Source organism: Solenopsis invicta, chromosome 1, assembly GCF_016802725.1.
Source record: "Solenopsis invicta isolate M01_SB chromosome 1, UNIL_Sinv_3.0, whole genome shotgun sequence".
NCBI classification, from domain to species: domain Eukaryota; kingdom Metazoa; phylum Arthropoda; class Insecta; order Hymenoptera; family Formicidae; genus Solenopsis; species Solenopsis invicta.
The window spans coordinates 27,250,178-27,270,060 of NC_052664.1; the positions used below are offsets into that span (position 1 = coordinate 27,250,178).

Below are 19,883 nucleotides of genomic sequence, written 5' to 3' on the forward strand. Positions count from 1 at the left end.
CATAGAAAAAAAATCAGAATTTTAGATTTTTATATTAAACAATAAAGACAGAACTACCAATACGTGTAGATAGAATCGGAGCAAATCGACTGATATTTTAATTATTTCTCATAAATGTTCCGATATCGCGTGCCTCGTCGTAGAAGGTCAATGAAAAATCAATAAAAGTTGTTTGTTCACTTTGAATAATAAATTCACCACTATAAACAGGATAAAGCAAAATACATCATTAAGGTATTTGAAATATAACATACTGGCAATCTTAGTATTTGAATTATAAAATACTTTTATGCTAAAACACAAGTTACAAGTTGTATTTCAAATATGCTCAGCCCTGGAGATATTGGATAAACGATCGGCAAGAATTTTATTAAGCGAGTATTCTAGTCTCAAGTGTAAAGTGGCGTATTTTTAGGAATTTAAAAAAAAACTGCTACACACATTTTCCTCTACGCTCTTACATATCTACTTGTATATAAGTTTTGATATGACTAATTGTATATTAGTTTTTGTTACCTAAATTTAGAAACAAACATTTTTTTAATTAGTTGACACGATTTTTCAAAATCTGTTTATATTAACTTCAAGTTTTGCAAAATGTAAAATACATTTCTGTTTATTGCATGAGCTAACATAAATAAGAAATATTGCCAATTATTAAAATTGACACTTTTAGAAAACAAATATTGATTTTTTAATCGATTTCGCAATCGATTGAATTTAACATGTATAAAAGAATAGTACATAAATTTACAGATATCGCAATAATCCTAGTTCATAAATAGACATTTTATATTTATTTTATATCTTAAAATTAAAGTCTATAGTTTCAGTTTCTGAGAAATTAATTAACCGATTTGAAAAATGTTTTTTTATTAAAAATTTACGTAACATAAAAATCAATAAATCTTTAAACATACAAAAATTTATAAACATTTACTAAATACATATAAGTAAAATATGTAAAAGCAGAGACAAAATGCATCTATAAAATACACTTATAGTTAAATTAATTTTTTTTTAATTATCCATTATTTTTACTGGTAGTTCTAGTGTCAAAAACTAGTATTTAGAACCAAGAAAAAATACGTTTTATTCCGTAGATTCTACAAGCAGCATTAGACCCTGAACGCTTAAAGAATAACAAGAGTAAAAATAACACTGTAATCATTTTGTTTTTTTTTTTTGTTTTTTTCAGAGAAAAGTGCAAATCGATACCAAGATAAGATTCGTTTTTGATCGATTTATCTATTTGACAGTATAGCTAGATAACGTTTAAGTACGTCCGTATTATGAAATGTACATGATATAGATCAGCAGTGTGATAAATGCGACGCGAGTTTTTCGTTTACATGCGGAAATAGAAGAAAACAATGCGGAAAATCATCTTACGTAATAACAGTTTTATTTATTTCAATATGCAAAAGACTGATCATATTATGAATCGACATAACTTTGGTATTTAATGGACTATAAGATCTTTGTCTGCCTTGCAGTATTCATCTCGACAACATATCTCGATAAATACAACCTAGAAGCCTATTTCAAAATTATGTAATGTATGCCAAATTTTTCGAGATCAGATCATATAACGAGAAATGGAATATGACATAATGTGATATATCGTTACACGATATTCGATTTCAGAATAAATAAGCAATGATAAAAAATGTTTAGCACAAATCGCTATATCTTCCTTGAAAGTTTTATATATATTGATTTCTAAGACAATCAATATATGTATATATATATTAATTTATGTATTTAGATATACATCTGGTATGTAGAATACAAGTGTATATGCAGACTTGTCTCAGAATCCCCAATCTTAATTTTAGTCAGAAATTTTTTAATTGACTCACCGTTTAATTAAGATGTAAATTAAATTAGTAATTTTGAATTGAAAGATGAAAGTGAAAATAGATTTGTGAACATTAAATTTATATCGCAACTAAATGATAACGTTTTATAATACACTTTAACTGATTGACATTTTCACAATGATGTTTAATTATTTGGCAATTTAAAGATATATTAAAAGATTGTACATATAACAATCCTTTTAAATTTATCAAAATATCCTTTAAGAATTGATTAAAAATTTGTTAAAATTTTACATTGAAATTAAGGTTGGAGATTTTTAAGTACATCTTATATCAGGTATCTCGAATTCTCCACATTTGCATTATTAGAGCAATTACTAATGTTCAAGTATATCAATAATTTTTTTTTTAATTTACGCCGTTAAAATTCTCAAGGATTGTTACAAATTGAGAAAGATGAGAAAAAGAAATTAACAGTTTAAATAAAACAAGTTAATTCTAAGTAGATTAAAAAAATACTTTAATTTTCAGAATTAGCTTAAAAATTAATAATCTTAAATTGATTTAATTTTAGATCACATTGTGAAATAATTAGGTACCTATTAAATGTCATGAAAAGAATTATATTAATTTTCATCAAGAAAAAAAATAACGCTTATAAAATATTCCAAAAAAAAATCATATTCAAGTAAATCTGTGGAATGTGAAGCATATCCCACATCATATTATATTTATAAATTAATAATAAATATTCTCTCACGCACACACACATGCACACTAAATCTGGCAATGCAGAGGAGCTTAGATAAATGATTATTTATTTACACTATTTAGACATCCTCTTGTAGATTGAGCGAGCCTAAATAATCGGGAACACTGTTACCGTTAAGTACAAGGCATTTCTATGTACGTGTGCGTGTGTTCGCTTATAATTTACATAAACAGAACAATAATGGAATAAAAGCGCCGATGGCTACAAAAACAGGTAACATTACAGACGAATCGTCTATCAAGTACGGGTCGGGTGTCCTAGGCCCACTCGTGTGTCTGCTACGTACGGTGATCTCCTCCTCCTCTTCTTGCACACCGTGATAATCTTCGGGATCTGGCGGTATCGGTCCCAATTGAGGTACATCTAAAAAAATATAGTTTTCATATGAATACTTTAACTCCAAAGAAATTCTTCTATATTAAAGTGAAGATATACGAACCATCCAAGACACCTTTCACTACAGCTATGGCATTTATTTTTGGATTGTCCCTATAGCCCTATAAAATTTCAACAAAATTAATATAATTGTGAATCTGCATTATGTACAAATGTATATTATGTAATAATTGTTTTCTATCGTATACAGAGTAATTCAGAATGAGTGTAATAAACTTTCACATATTGCTTGGGAGGTGATCCCGAGTGAAACATGTTATATAAACATAAATCCTGTTCTCAATATTTACATAATAGAAGTTTTAAAACTTTGCTGTTGTGAAATCACATGCCTGGTAGGAAATGATCTTTGAGAAATTGAAACCAAGCAAAATGGCAATGCCAATTTGGTTATTTTACTATAGCAGCAAAATTTTAAAATTGTAATTATGTAAATATTGAGAACAGGATCTATGTTCATACATTTTTTTATACTCAGAATGAACTTCTAAATAGTCTGTCAAAGTTATTACGCATGCTAAATCATTCTGACCAGTGGATAAAAAAGTACATATGCATATGTGCTTATACAGGGTGATTCCTAAGTTCAAAAATTCAAGAAGATAAACTTTGGTTTATTTTAAATCCTGTGATGTCACAAACTGCATAATTTTCAAAATGATATAATTATTTTCAAAATATATGTATATTCTTAATGAAAGAAATTTTATTTCTACTAAAAAATGATTTTTGATAATACATATACATACACACAAAATTTGAATTAAACATCTCTCTAAGTGTTTTTCAAATTTTTTTAATTTTCACATTTTTTTTCAACTTTGCCACCTTGTATAAAAAGAAAGCAATTATTCAAGACATATATTCAAAGAACTTTTTCTTTCTAAAAATAAGCCAAGAAACAACTTCTTTACAAGTGTTTGTATTTATTTAGGAATCACCCTGCAAACTTTGATGTTAACTGATTACCTTAATAAATTCTACTCTTATCTTCCCTGCAAGAATGTCTGATTCTTCATCGTTGTATATCAACTTTCCATCTTGAACCCTGAATGGAACGTATTCGTCATGTGCAACACCTCGACCGACTCTCTCGAAGATGTCCAAATCAGTGACCACGGTGTGATCACCATTCAGCACGACATCGAAGACCTACAACAAAATTATACATGAACGTATTTAAATAGGTAACAGTTTTCGACGCGATAAAATCTATTTCGCAAAGACGATCACCTTCATGTTCGGCGAGTTGAAGTACACCTCGCAAAACTTGAGTATCATAACATAGTTCCCGTCCTGGCTGATCGGGATGTCATAACCGAAGGTGTTGTGATGATAGCGCTCGGTTTGATACAGTATCTGGTCCACGTTGCCGATACGCCCTATGATCAGCTGCTTACCGTAATCGGAGGCCGTGCCGATTTTTCCCATGAGGGGATCCTTAGCATAATGTATCCCATAGCTGTCCGTGTGCGACTCGCCGCCCGCGTTAATCGCGTATATCACCTCGAGGCAGTAGGAGCCGGGGGCGAGCAAGCCGAGCAGGAGCAGGAACAGGAAGAGGCTCAGGCGGCTATTGTTCCCCGTTGGCAACCGCATTCTTATGGCAATCGTGTCATTCGCGGCTCTAAGATAAGATCGGCTTCGTTCTCCGGCCGAGGCACGGCGTGCTCATAACTCGTCCCGCCAGATCCGCTGCCGCTGCCGCTGCTGCTGCTGCTGCCGCGGTTGTCGTCGTCGTCCGGCACGTCTCGTGTCCTCGCGTGGACTCGCATGGAACGATTCCTTGTTCTACGCGCGATCGAACTCACATGGCATGTCGCACTCGCAATGAAAAATATCGCAGTCCAGCTGTGCGGCTGGTGGCCGTGCGCTGGTGCGCGGCTCTCGATACCGCTTTCACCGGTTAGAGTTAGATCGCCGACTTACCGATGTGGCGCGAGCTAGCGACTACTAGTTCGAAAACATCCCGTCGGTGGGCGCCACTCTCCCATAATTCCGCGCGCGCGATTAAAAGGGATGTTCAGAAACTGTGCGTCAGAAACCACAGAAACTTCCCGTTTGGAGCCGTGTGCGCGTTCGTACGCGTTCTGTTACAAAATTTTTATAAGATTGCTGACGCAATCATTGGACTTTGTAATCCTAATCTTCGGGTGCTTTCCATTTAGTGACACAAGCATCATTCTATCTTTGTTACTCATTCAATATTAAAAAAAGATAGAATGATGTTTGTGTCGACTTGTGTTATTAAATAAAAAGCACCCTTTGACTTTTACGTTCCAACATTGTGTTTTTGTATTTCATATTTGATTTTTTGTGTGGAATGGCCATAAGGTTTCCGATTAATTTTGTCGCCGGACCAATATTGACTCAACGCAGAAACTTAAAATTCAAAGTCCTTCCAAGAGAAATAAACAAAAGTAAAATGTAAACAAATGTCAAAACATTTTACTAAAGAAATTGATTATCGTCTAATTGAGATTTCGTAGAATCTAAACCCCCCCCCCCCCCTTTAGAAATATTACGAAACTCTTCCTCGCAGAAAAATATAGGAAAAATCATAAAAAAAAAGGTTGCCATCACAATCTTTTCTTTAAAGTATAAAGGCATAAAGTTCAATAGCTAACCTCATATTCGACGTTATCTAGAGTCATAAAGTACATTGCTATTTCTATTCGAGAACAATTGAATCGAGATCTCGGACGACTCGGACAGATTTCTAGAGCAAGTAGAGCATCGTGTATGTAAAAGGATTTTTACACAGGATTAAACAAAATGTACTGTGATATACTAAAAATTCTTAATTTTTGTTATTAAAAAAGGAAAAAATATAAAAATAAGAGATATTAAAAATAAAATAAAAAAACTATAAAATATGTAAGACTAAAATCAAGTAATCTTAAAAAAATACATAAACAAGAAAGGATCGTGATGACAATCTTTTTTCTTTCTTCTTACTACCCATATTTTTCTGCGAGGAAGTTTCGTAATATATCTGAATAACTATAAAAATGTCAAAGAACTCATATTTTGTTTCAATTTCTCAATCGTTGAAAATTTATATCCATATTAATATTTAAGTAGCTGTTCGAAAAGTGGACACTGATCAATTAGGTGACGGCCGCAAGCATCTTTCGAAAGTGTGATTCGAAAACAGTCGCAGCAGCGAGTCGCTTGTGTGATACCGTCATTAAATAATGGATTCGCGCGAGAGAATCTCGTTAGCTTCTTCAGCCGACGAAGATTCTCCGTCTCCATTCGAAAGAAACGCGCTCAAAAGTTGGATTAAAACGGTTGAATCTTCTCCTTCCTCTATAACTCGAGGTAAAGATATTAATATGAAGTGCGAGTAAAAATAAAAACGTTGGTGCAATGAATTTTTTTCTATAACAACACTGTACTACTTTGCTGCTTCGACGTCCAAGGGAAAACCTTTTATCGGTGCAAGTTCGATAACTTGAAGTTTACAAGTTTGTTTGGGGCCGTGTACTTATTATAATTACGTGTTCGGATGTGTTTGTCCGTTGCACAAATTTTTGCAGGATCGCTGATGCGATCTAATGCAATTTTATTAGGTTTTGTGTTACACTGGATTTTCGATTCCACTTTTACATTTCGGAATGGTCGCCTTGTCCCCGCGTTCACCCGCGTTACATTAGAGCTAGGAACAGGTATCAATTAATTAACAATAAATTCACTAACAATAAGTGCAAGTTTAGTTACAATCAAGTGCGTACGTATTTTTCTGTGCCATGCAATATTTATACAATGGAAAAAGCGTCGAGCCAAGTGCACTCAGTCGGGGAGAGAATATTTCAAAGGTGACCATCTTCCAGATCAAATAATTAAATTTGTGGTGAGCTCAGTGCACGAACTTTTTGTCTACACCTCGTATCAATCTATTAAAAAAAAAAAGTTAAAACTCACTTTTACTACTCAAGAATTTTAATGCATTATTTTGTTTTGTCTTCCAAATTGTCTTTATGTACAAATGGCGTACCAGAAGCTTTTACGCGTGATTTTTGGCTGTCACGATTTCAATATGGTCGCGATTTCAATATGGTCGCGATGACTACTAAGGAGTCTTCATTTTTTTCTTCTTTTACGCAGATAAATTTTTAGCATTTCCTTAAAAAGAAATTGATAAATGAAAGTTTGTGTTTCAACAGTAACTAGTTAAAATTAAAAATTAAATCATTTAAAATTGATTTAATTTAACTCAGTTAAAAGTTATTACTTAACTTTATTATTTAACTTTTAACTTTTTAACTAGTTATTACTCAATCCTGTTATTACGTTTAATTAGTTTTATAAAATTTGAGTATAAATCTTTTATTAGTTATTTACCTTTTTGTTTGTTCTCGATTCTTATACAAAATTTTTATGGTATCTACTAATTTGCAAATTTGATGAGAAAATAACGAATTGAATTAAATTTTTTATATTAGTATATTTTAAATATACTAATTAAAAAAAACCTTAATAAATATTTGTGCAAAAGTTAATTTCATTTATTCACTTGCTCGTTTGAAAGTTATTTACTTATAACTTGCAGCAAATAAAGTCATTTTTGCTGTGTAAACTATCATAAGCCAATTTATTCATTGTTTTCTTTGTAGTTGATTTCATGAACAAAAGAATATATGAAAATTGTCAAAATTTCTTCTGAGCAGAAATTTAAAAAACTAATTCCACGGTGTTTCCTGATGTACATGAAAGAGAAAAAATAATAAGCGTCGAGAAAATTGCTGATAATAATAAAGTATATAAATTACGCAATGCATAATTTGTTGAAATTGCTGTGTATAACTTCTTGTATGCAAAATGCATTTGAAAATGAGCACAAATTCATGTATTAAAATATGTATAAATTTGATCATATAAAAATAAAAAAATAGAAAAATATATAATGTCACGTATGAGTTATGTATTTTATATGACATTTTATTGTTATCAGCAATTCTCTCCTCCCACACTTTTTGGCATTGTAAATATTATTTTTCTCTTTCATATACATCACAAAACACTGTGGAATTAGTTTTCTAGGCTTCTGCGAGTCGACTTTTGGCCATTTTCATATAACGGCGATAACGAGAAAATTCTAAAATTCTATTTTTTTCTTGATATTCCAGATCTTGCAACATCTTTCAACGTCACAATTCCGGCGAAACTAGCTCCAAGATTGTTTGAAGTTTTAATTTGGTATCCCAATAAGAATAAAGATACACCAGCTGGAACGAATACCAAACTCTATTTAGATGTTCTTAATAGAGCGATTTCATCCGATGAACCAAAAGTTTTTTATAAATTAATGTCGCTAGCTGAAAAGCTGCACAAAGAAATAGGTTGTGATAACTCAGTAAAGTTGTGGAGAAAACTCAAACCAACCTTAGCCATGTGTTCTCGACTTGATTTACATGACATAGCTCATGAAATTGTTGTTGAACTTTATAATTTTCCATTTTACGTTCCAGCGTTAATATATACTGTGCATAGACTTCGTATATCAGACCCATCCCTGAAGATGTTGATACGTAAGAAGAGAGATTCACTGATTTCAGTAACGTCGGGAGTTTAATATAACTGAAATGAGAACAGAATGAAATACCGAAATTTATCAATCAGGTATACAATGTTTCATCCAATTTATTGAGATTTCTAGAAGCGATTGGAACAGTTGTACTTAAGTTTTCTAAATTAGATTTCTAGAAAATTTCCTGGTCCTTCAATGCCTACAACTTCAACGTTAATTGAAAAAAAAAAGAGCGGAAAAATTAGACGTAATGATGGAGGATACACTAGAGTATAAAAGCTAAACAAGATGTAGCTACTACCATTCTCTCATTTTCAAACTTTGAACTCTCACGGAATTAACATCCTCATGCTCAAGTACAATCCTCTGTTCAAATTAACATCCTCAATTTGGACAATCTTCTTAGATAAGCCATCTTTAAATTTTGAATATAAAGACTTCGAAGAGATCAGGAAGAAAAGATTTATTGGGGAAACTGTGTATGGATACGAGAAGTTCCATCAAATCACAGAATCAGTAAGATTTATTAATTTATTGAGAAGAATATGCACATGGACATAACGGAGAAATACTATCAATGGAAAAATTTAGTTCAATTCAACTTCACTTTCGGTTCTTTTTTTATTAAGTTCGGTGTTTAAATATTAAGTTTAGTTTCATGTTCCATTAGTTAATACCTAAATAAGTTCAAACATACTTTTATTTTGTTTAATTTTATTTTATGTATTCTTATATTTAAACATTATGTTTCTTGAAGACGATTCTTTGTAAGTTGTATAATTAATGTATAATTATTTTGTTTTCTTTATCTTTAAGAATCTAAATGAGAAATTATTAAAATAATTTAGCTCGTGTTTGTTATATTGATTCAGAAGAAAAAAGTTCAAAAACTTTTTGGTTTGTTCCTACTACACTTGTTAAAGTTTTGTCAATAAGAAAAATGTATATTTTTCTTAATAAGAAAAAGATTGAAAACTTCTCTCACAGGCTAGCTAATCTGCAAACTATTTTTATTTATTTAATTAAAAAAATAAAAAGCTTGTTAGATATCTACATTAAATATACAAGATTTTTATAATTTTTTGTATTTTGATTCTTTTTTTTCCGTTGTATTTTGATAATCGTTAGATTTATGTGTTTTGAAAAATACAACATTTATTGTATTGAACTTAGTGCCAATGTGGGCTCAAGCCTACGCCAATTATTGTATTTTATTAAACAATAATAAAAAGAAATTAAAAATTAATTCATGACATTTCGATTCTAAATTAATCAATAAAAAACAATTGTATTATAATTTAATGGTTCTGTAACACTGTGGTGCATAATAGAAGGATAACAATTATTAATTAATATATATTATTACAACGCAGATTAATATATTTGTTGACTTAAAACAGTGAAATACCTATAACAATAGTATAATAATATAAACTTTAAATTTTATTCTTTACTTTTACTTTGACTTTTTACTGTGACGTATCTTATTACCGATTCGATAAACAAGAAGTATGCTGACATCTAGTCGATACGCATAATTTCATGTCTGCTCAAAGAAATGACGATAAACTTTGAATAATATCTGTTATAATTTTTTTTTTACACTTATATCAATACGATCATCGAATTTAATGCTATTATTACCGCTCAACGGATTTATTTCGACGGACGAGTCGCCGTTCAAAATAAATCCACGGTCTTATTATATCATTACTATACTTACTCGAGGCCTCCGTTTATTTTTAGTGAAAAGAAATCTCAATGAAAATCAAAAATATCGCGTAAAATTTATTTATATGCTTCTTGCTTTTTACATAAAGAATGGATAGTTAAAAAAATTGTCTTTAAGTTGCATTAAAAATTTGCAATTGTAATTTGTAGTGAGACATTCGATTTACAAATTGCGATATGCTATCGGTATTTGATAAATTGCAATCAATTACAAATTCTCTGTATAATTTAAAGACAACTTTCAGCAAGAATAAAGAATATTTTTGAATTTAATGATTATACAAATTTAAACAATTATGAAAAATGAGCAGCCTTTCTGTAAAGCTATTTATTTCTCTTTTAGTTTCAAGTGATTTTACTTTAATAAAATCTTAGTTTAGAACGCTTAAGCATAATGAAAAAATTAAAGAAGAGATAACATGAAACTACGAATTTTTGTTAAGCAAAACGACTTCGAAGAGCTAACTTTAAATGATCATGCAATCCACCTTCCATTTTCAACTCCGAATAGTCAAGGAATTCGCCTTCGGTTTTCATTGAGACGAAGGCTGAAGATTTCAAGAACACTGGATCAGTGGAAAAAAGGAAGAATGATGTCGTATAAATGTGGTAAAAACATGTGAGAGAGAGAGAGAGAGAGAGAGAGAGAGAGAGAGAGAGAGAGAGAACGAGGTCGAGACAATATTTTTCTGTGCCAAAGCAAACGAAACATAAAGAAAATTACAGTACGAACATTTAAAGATTTCGGCGGATCTCATCAGACGTGCGAGATCCATCGTATAGTAAAATCATATAACAAATTAAAATTATTCTTGTTTAAATAATTTACATCTTTTACTAGACATTGAAGATGATTCGCAAAACAATGATGCAATATATCAACAAGATGACGACAGATAGCTGATGAAAAATATTTAAAAATTATTCGAAGATTCTGTGGAATCGGAAATGGAGAAGTAAAAGCACGATACTAAATCATGTAGACAGAAAACACAAAGAAGAATAGACAGGTATTATTTTTTTTTTAATTACAGTTAAATTATATATTTAAAATATTAATGTTAAATTAAATATTTAAAATATATATTTTTTAATTTTCATTGTAATTTTTTTACGATATACAAAATTATATCTTTTTTTTTTTAAATTTCGTGCAAGGCAACTGTTCCGTCAACTAATCTTCACAAAATCCGCCAAAACCATATTATCGAAAATCGTTCGTTTAACAATCTAATACGATTCTGGAAGTATCTTTAGAGACGCTCAATATCGTACGTGTAACAAGTTCATTCACCCAGAAGACCTAAGGTAACTTAAATGTCATCTTTACATTGTACAACTTTTTTTTACCATACATATATATTTACAACGACAACAAACGGCACTACTATTACTATAATTACGAAAATAAGCTTACAAATTTTCGTTCGTAAATGCTGCCTGAAATTTCGAATTACGTACGAAGAGGATGGAAAAAAAAGAAAAACTTTAAATTTTTGTAAATAATTATAAATAACCAGAGTATTAATCAACGCGAAAATCGGACGTCGTTCTTTCTCTCTCACCCGAAGCTCCGCTTCGATTTGTAACAATACTTATGTTGAATAAAGTGGACCACTCTCCCGCAGTTTCGGCCAGTATAGTTCGAGGGGAGATGCGAGGGGCATTGTTGTACGGGTTTATAACCGATCACTTTTCTCAGCCAGACCCAAGCCGACTCGACCGTTATTCCAGTGTGCGACGCATCTGGCTTGGGGTTTGGCCTAGCAACACCTTGACGGCATGCAGAAGGCGCGCATTGCTCGATGTCAAGTAGCGCAAAAACTTCCTGAAATATTTAACTTTCTGCAGATTTCACACGCGGTAAAGTACTGCGACACATCACTCTCGCCATCGACCGTTTAAATAAGTAACAATGACTTAACGATTCTCCCATTGCTATAGTTTCTTTCCTATAGTCTGGTTCAAAAAACGTCGGAAAGAAAGTTACAGAGAAAAATGTGTATTTCATCTTTTTATTTTGTTTTCATTTTCTAATACAGAGAGAGAGAGAGAGAGAGAGAGAGAGTTAAAATAAGGAACGTAATATTCCTTCAGCCTTCTTGATTCTTAAAGCGCTTTTTTTTAATAGTGTATTCTCTAGAATATACTATCGACATAATACACACATTACAAGCGATGTCAGTTAAATGTCTATTACAAGCAGTTTTCAGAGATAAGTATACACGTCAAAATAAACGGCTTGGCGATTAGAGATGACTAGAGCAGAGATAATTGCCGGTATCACGATATTCGCAATTATCAAGAAGCAATATCATGATTACTGAACCAAGTGTAAAAGTTTTATTTTCCCATTTGTTACTGGAAAAAGGAGAAAAGCATTCCCTATTCTAAAAAAATCCAGTAGAATTAGATAAGAAACCTACGTGAATCTATCATAATTTTTAAAATATCAAATTTGTTGTCTTATTCCGTTATTTAACATGTAATTTAGTAATTAGTTTTAATAAAGGTCCATTTGATTAAAAATGAAATAAAATTTTTGTACATAATTTTAATATTTCTTGAATATATAACACATATGTATGATAAAGTTATTATTATTATTATAAAGCAAATCATAATTTCTGACTGGATTGTAGACAAAAATATACATGTTCAGATTCGTATTGAATTATTTAAATACTATTTAAAAATGATAAAAATAATAGACGACTTTTCTATAGTAGCTCAAATGAGGAGTACGATTAAAGATACCCCGGTGAAAATTTTTGTCATAATTTTTTTACTTAAATTCTGAACAATTATCTGAAAAATTGTGAGAAAAGTTTTTGCCAGGCTAATCTTACTATAAAATTAGATACAATTTCAATAAACTTTAAATTTGTCTTTATTATCTTCCATCGGATTTTTATATAAAAGATGATATTCTCTTTCTCGCGCTATGCTTATTTTATCTCGAAATTCTAGCTACGTTTCCTGTGTGAACTTTACTACCTGTTTATACCTGTCTCTATCTGTCTCCGTCCATCTCCGTTGCTTCACTAGAACGTTCGGGCACCTTCGAAACGGCCACGTGGTTGAATTAAATTGCGATCGATCACACGGAATCGCGTTTCTTCCTTATTCTTTTTACGCACATAAACCTGACTACGCATATCACTGGCATTGAAAATACAATTTTGCCACATGTGGTGAATGTCGGCGTTGGCGTTGTACTGATGTACCTTATGAGGAGATACATGACTCAGTTTACAATTTTTTTTTTTTTTTTTTTTTTTTTTGGAGCTTTGTCCCGTCAATGTGGCCGAAATAAGCAGACAAAAGCAGCACGCTTTGACATAAAAAAAACTTTTCTTTATATCTTGTATATTTAATCTTAATATTTTAATGCAATATATTTAATTACAATATATTTAACATGTACTAGACATACATATTGATTAAAGATATGATAGTAAAATGTACAATATTAATTTATCTTTTTTATAACATATATTTAGAATATAATTTAATAATCTTTATGATAATTAATGTTTGCCAAAATTGATTTTATCATATTTTTAACTTATGAATGAGATAACTTATGAATGGATACTTTAACCTTCTAGATTTTGTTTTTTTTTTATATACATATAATTTTTTCAAAAATTTCAAAATTGAAGATGGAGTAAAGCCTTTTAAATAATTATAATTTTAATATTATTTAATATTATTACATAAAAAACAAAATATAAGATTAAAATATTGTATATCATTCAAATTAAAATATCAGTTTTAACAAAATAAAGATAATTACTGAATTATGTTAAATATATAATGGCAAATACGAGTATATTTGTACATAAAGCAAATCGTGTAATTTTCAGATTGTATTAGATAACTTGACAAGTTGTATAAAACAATCTAGACGTTCAGTATTTAATTATGTTACGAAACGATGGAAAGGTAACTTCTTTACAGTAGATGGACATATATGATTCCGATTAAAACAATAATTTTACCATAAAATAAATAAAATTTCAATAAACCTAACCTGTTCGTTTTCTATCATTTTTTAAAACAGGTTATACTCATTGTACTTGAAATTTTGTCATTACGTCTGCGACTCGGTCTTAAATCAGTTCATTCAATATCTTAAAAGTTGTTTTTGTAACAAAAGAATTTCCAGAAGTCATTAAAAAAATCCAACTTTTACGGGTATATAGAGATCGATTTATTATTCGCTATCGATCGCAGAGGTAATCCAGCATGGAAAATTTGCCACGTGTGAGATGAACGCAACGACGAAATTTTCCGCTCGTAGCGCGGAACGAGGCGTACGGCGTACGGGCCTAACCTAACTCGTGTGAATCAGACAAAATCGGGAGAGCTCGTAATTATGCGATTCAATCAAGATCGGTACTCGAACGACGTGATTTGCAACATCACTCTGCTCCACCCGAGAAACCGAGAATGACGCTGATTCACGGTTTTCCTCGGCGATCGAAGCGTCCATCGACGTCACTGACACGCGCGCGAATTCCGCAAGGACCTTGAGAGCGGCGCGTCATTCCGCGCGGATTTCCATCTTCCAGCACACACGAGAACACGCCGGAAGTTTCTAGTAGCTTCTACTTTGTTCATGACCGTTTCGAGCTTCGAGAACGACACAACGCTTCCCGGCATCTCTCTCTCTCTCTCTTTCCCCCCCTTCTCTCTTTCTTCCCCCTCTCACTCTCTCTCTCTCTCTCTCTCCATCGCTCCGTTACGTCGCCAAGCCGACTCGTCGCGATTTCCGCTAACTGTCAACCGGAAGTCAAGCAATCCCAGCGCAATTCGCCTCTCTCAACCTCCCTTTTCCTCTGATCGGTCGATCGTCGCATGATTCGATCGTAACGTGGAACGGTGCAGCGAAAGACGCGGGGAGAGACCCATCTAGAAAACTCGGGAAAGGCTCGGCGCAATCGATAAGCGCGCGACGCGTCCCACGCCTCACGGTCGTTCAGTCGACTTCGACGGTTGCGCCGGCGTCGACCGTCGGACCATTCGCGCGTCCACTCGAACGGAAGTCGACACCGTGATTCGCCGGCGTGTGGCCCTGCGCGGAAGGAACGTTCCAGAAGGTACACCGTCTATAAATACAACCGCAGGGGCGCGGAGCCGCCACTAACGTTGCGAATCGTGACACGAGGAACTTCTTCTTTTGTCCTATCCACGAATTTTTACGAGGCTTCCAGAAAGCTTGAAAACAGGTACGTGCCGCTCGTCTACGCTGCCCGAGTTTTTATCCACGCGATACGAGTGACTCGACGAGAGACGCGCATCCCTTTTTGACCTCGCTTGACCCCGCTTGACCCCGCGCATACTCACCTCGGACATCCATCAACCACGTTTTTCTTCACCTTGCAGAACTCTGAGAAAATGGCGAAGGCACCCGCAGTCGGTATCGATCTTGGCACAACCTATTCCTGTGTGGGCGTCTTCCAGCATGGCAAGGTCGAGATCATCGCTAACGACCAGGGTAACCGCACGACCCCCAGTTATGTGGCCTTCACGGAGACCGAGCGTCTCATCGGGGACGCCGCCAAGAATCAGGTCGCCATGAATCCCAACAACACCATTTTCGGTAAGTCTCTTCTCGCCCACTGTATAAAAGTTCTCTCTCTCTCTCTCTCTCTCTCTCTCTCTCTCTCTCCCCCCCTCTCTCTCTCTTTCTCCAAATCCGTTTGGGATTGTGTATGTACATGTTTGTTCGTGGCAGAATTACTGATGCAATCATTAAATTTTGTGTTACGCGCTACTAGTTTTCGATTCCTCTTATATTTCGAATATGGTCGTGTATTATCACCGCGTTACGTTAGAGGGGCGGGAATCAATTTAACTAACAAAAATCTCCCCTCGGTCGGATGTCCGTTCCTAATTGAGACAAAACGGATTTCTTAAAATTTTAATTCTTTAATTCTATGAATTTTTTATAAATTGAATTACGTGCACGGGGCCAGAGTCAGAATCGAGTGTAAAATCCGTCGACTGGCCGAAGCCACGCGTTGCCTCGAACAAAGGTTTTAATTATGTTCCGAAATTAGATCGTGACTTTGCGAGTTGCGCGAGAATCAGCTTAGATCGCGTCATTCGCGTCGATATCAGCTCTACGATATGACCCACGCCTCTGCAGATACGCCGTGTGTGCTGAGCTTATCTACTTCGCGCCTGTGATCGATTTAATTGGATTATGTAAAATAAAATTCCGTGCTGTACGCGTTCATAATTCTTGTAATTTTATAATATTGCTAGAAAAAACATTAACATAAATTATGCGATAAACTAATAAAGGATGTTACTAGAAAAATTGGAAATTTTTAATAAATCAATTTTTTTTTCTTGAAAAGTGTAGATTTTTATGAAATTTTATTGATACTCAGGGAAATTTTTGAAATTTAAAATTTAAATTTTATCTCTATCTGACAATTGTTTCTTTGTTCATTTTTTCTTGATAATATAAAATGTTGATAATCGATTATATATATGATAAATATGACATACACACCTGCTTACATTGACATACATTCTTATGTGACTTGTAAATTTTTATAAAAATATTAGTGACAATAGACAATATATTGCTTTAAATTAAATGTGTTTTATATCACTTTTCAAATTTTTTATACTTCTGGTGAGTTTGTGAACAGACAATTCACATACCACATTTACCATATTATTTCTTTTTAGTATCTACTTAGGGCCAGTCTTACAATCTCTGATCAACTTAACTGACTGGTTAAGTGTCAATAGTGATTGATAATTTTTGGTCAATTCTACTTAGCAACAAATGTAATTGGTCAATTATGATAGAAAAACCAGCTGATTAAGTTAATCAAAGGTTGTGAAACTGGCCCTTACAAATTCAAAATTTAAGTAGCTTTCTTTTTAATTGTGATCAAGAAACATTAAAAGATAATATATTTATTTCAAAACTGCTTTAAAAAATATTCTCTGATCTGGCCTGAAATTTTCAAATAAAATTCCTGAAAAATCTAGAAATTCTCATAAAGAATTCTTTTACAAAATCATAGCAAACATCCTGTGGTAATAATATATTTTACTGATTGAACTGAGTAAGAAACAAATAATAAATATTAAAAAATATTGTAATTAGAGAGAGAGAGAGAGAGAGAGTGAGAGAGGAATATAAATATTTTTTAAAATATATTTCTCAAATAAATGTAAAAGTACTTATAATATGTCATGCTGTATGTTATGTCAAATAACAATTTTGAAAATGTTCAATGTTAGTGACTCCACTTTTTTTTTTCTTTTTGATTAATTTAGATGCCAAAAGGTTGATCGGGCGTCGTTTCGAAGACCCAACCATCCAGGCCGATATGAAGCACTGGCCCTTTACCGTGGTAAACGACAGCGGCAAGCCAAAGATTCAAGTACAATACAAAGGAGAGATGAAGACTTTCTTCCCCGAAGAAGTGAGTTCGATGGTCCTAGTAAAAATGAAGGAGACCGCAGAGGCGTATCTAGGCAAAACTGTCACCAATGCTGTGATCACCGTCCCCGCTTACTTCAACGACTCGCAGCGTCAGGCAACCAAGGACGCTGGTACCATCTCGGGCTTGAACGTATTACGTATTATTAACGAGCCCACCGCCGCCGCGATTGCGTATGGTCTCGACAAGAAGGCCACCGGCGAGCGAAACGTCCTGATCTTTGATCTCGGTGGTGGCACTTTCGACGTGTCCATCCTAACCATCGAAGATGGCATCTTCGAGGTCAAATCCACAGCGGGTGACACTCATCTGGGTGGTGAAGATTTTGACAACCGCATGGTCAACCACTTTGTACAGGAGTTCAAGCGCAAGTACAAGAAGGACTTGACATCAAACAAGCGCGCCCTTCGCCGTCTGCGCACGGCCTGTGAGCGCGCGAAACGTACTCTGTCGTCTTCTACGCAGGCCAGTATCGAGATCGATTCATTGTACGAGGGAATCGACTTCTATACCTCCATTACTCGAGCTCGTTTCGAGGAACTCTGCGCCGATCTCTTCCGTGGTACTCTCGAACCCGTCGAGAAGTCGCTGCGCGACGCCAAGATGGACAAGGCTCAAATTCACGATATCGTCTTGGTTGGTGGTTCTACGCGAATTCCCAAGATTCAGAAGCTCCTGCAGGACTTCTTCAATGGCAAGGAGCTCAACAAATCCATCAATCCTGACGAGGCTGTGGCATATGGTGCTGCCGTACAGGCAGCTATCCTGCACGGTGATAAATCCGAGGAAGTGCAGGACTTGCTTCTGCTTGACGTCACGCCGCTCTCTCTGGGTATCGAGACAGCCGGCGGTGTCATGACCGCGCTTATCAAGAGGAACACTACTATCCCGACGAAGCAGACTCAGACCTTCACAACCTATGCCGACAATCAGCCTGGCGTGTTGATTCAGGTGTACGAGGGTGAGCGCGCCATGACTAAGGATAATAATCTACTAGGAAAATTCGAGCTTAGCGGTATCCCCCCAGCACCCCGCGGAGTTCCTCAGATCGAAGTTACGTTTGACATCGACGCAAACGGTATTCTAAACGTCTCTGCCGTGGATAAATCAACTGGCAAAGAGAACAAGATTACCATTACCAACGACAAGGGTCGACTCAGCAAGGAGGATATTGAAAGGATGGTGAACGAAGCGGAGAAGTACCGCAGTGAGGACGAGAAGCAGAAGGAAACGATCGCGGCCAAGAATGGCCTCGAGTCTTACTGCTTCAATATGAAGAGCACAGTCGAGGACGAAAAACTGAAGGATAAGATCAGCGCGACGGACAAGCAAACGATCCTGGACAAATGCAACGACATCATCAAGTGGCTCGATGCGAATCAACTGGCCGATAAGGAAGAATACGAGCACAAGCAGAAAGAGCTTGAGGCTATCTGCAACCCCATCGTTACGAAACTCTACCAGGGTGCTGGTGGTATGCCCGGTGGCATGCCAGGCGGTTTCCCCGGAGCTGGCGGTGCCGCTCCCGGCGGAGCACCCAGCGGTGGCGGTGCATCTGGGCCCACCATCGAAGAAGTCGATTAAATAAATGAATTGTTCCTGGCTTTATCTCGCCACTGCCCATCATTGCGGTCACCCCTACTATTATGCATTCCTTGATTAAAAAGAAAAAAAACAAATAAACGAACATAGAACTAATAATAGTTATATGTTCGTTTATTAGTTTTTTTTTTCCTTTTAATCAAGGAGTGCACAATAGTAGGGGTGTATAAACAGCTGCGGTCTTTGCTCTAATCATTCCTTACGATTCTTCAACATTGTCTTTTCATCAAGTTTCTGTATTCCATCATCTCCTATTTTCAAGTAATAAATGCACTTTTTATTATTTGAAAATGGGAAATGTGAAATAGAAGAACTTCTTTGAGGAATTTATTTATTTTGTCATACTGTACTTACAGTCTACTCTCGAGAAGATCAATTGTTAATCTTCTGTTCCAATTTCATAAATATAGAGCGATTACCAAAAATTGAACATTGCATTCTTTCAACCCAATAGTTAAGCACATAGAATAGTACAATTTGATATAATTCACAAACTACAATATATACGAATAATTTAAACAATAGCGCTTTAATAATTAGAAAATACT

At 34.3% G+C, this 19,883-nt stretch overlaps 3 protein-coding genes and 1 long non-coding RNA gene across 5 annotated transcripts; 2 read left to right on the plus strand and 2 right to left on the minus strand.

The window, feature by feature from the left end:
- Window positions 1-1,388: 1,388 nt before the first annotated feature.
- On the minus strand, window positions 1,389-4,702 carry LOC105207849 (malectin-A). The gene is made up of 4 exons (XM_011177493.3): window positions 4,225-4,702; window positions 3,961-4,143; window positions 3,035-3,092; window positions 1,389-2,958 (listed from the first exon to the last, which is right to left on the minus strand). Exons 1-4 carry the CDS (start codon window positions 4,588-4,590, stop codon window positions 2,750-2,752), a joined length of 816 nt encoding a protein of 271 aa, XP_011175795.2. The 5' UTR covers window positions 4,591-4,702; the 3' UTR covers window positions 1,389-2,749.
- On the minus strand, window positions 4,641-15,720 carry LOC120358515. Of its 2 annotated transcripts, XR_005575459.1 has the most exons (5): window positions 15,608-15,720; window positions 11,821-12,083; window positions 8,380-8,574; window positions 6,992-7,119; window positions 4,641-6,890 (listed from the first exon to the last, which is right to left on the minus strand). XR_005575459.1 is itself a non-coding variant. In XM_039452968.1 (4 exons), the coding sequence occupies exons 1-4, from the start codon at window positions 15,614-15,616 to the stop codon at window positions 7,110-7,112; spliced, it is 477 nt and encodes a 158-aa protein (XP_039308902.1). In that variant the 5' UTR covers window positions 15,617-15,720; the 3' UTR covers window positions 4,641-7,109. The 2 variants fall into 2 exon arrangements, 1 of the variants encoding a protein (XP_039308902.1); XM_039452968.1 differs by having other exon boundaries at window positions 4,641-7,119.
- LOC105201935 lies at window positions 5,331-8,746 on the plus strand. Its single transcript, XR_005575466.1, has 4 exons — window positions 5,331-5,418; window positions 6,076-6,847; window positions 8,124-8,616; window positions 8,693-8,746. It is a non-coding gene; the product is annotated as an uncharacterized LOC105201935 (long non-coding RNA).
- Window positions 15,294-19,760, plus strand: LOC105201936 (heat shock 70 kDa protein cognate 4). Its single transcript, XM_011170229.3, has 3 exons — window positions 15,294-15,489; window positions 15,647-15,863; window positions 17,567-19,760. Exons 2-3 carry the CDS (start codon window positions 15,659-15,661, stop codon window positions 19,315-19,317), a joined length of 1,956 nt encoding a protein of 651 aa, XP_011168531.1. The 5' UTR covers window positions 15,294-15,489; window positions 15,647-15,658; the 3' UTR covers window positions 19,318-19,760.
- Window positions 19,761-19,883: the final 123 nt, after the last annotated feature.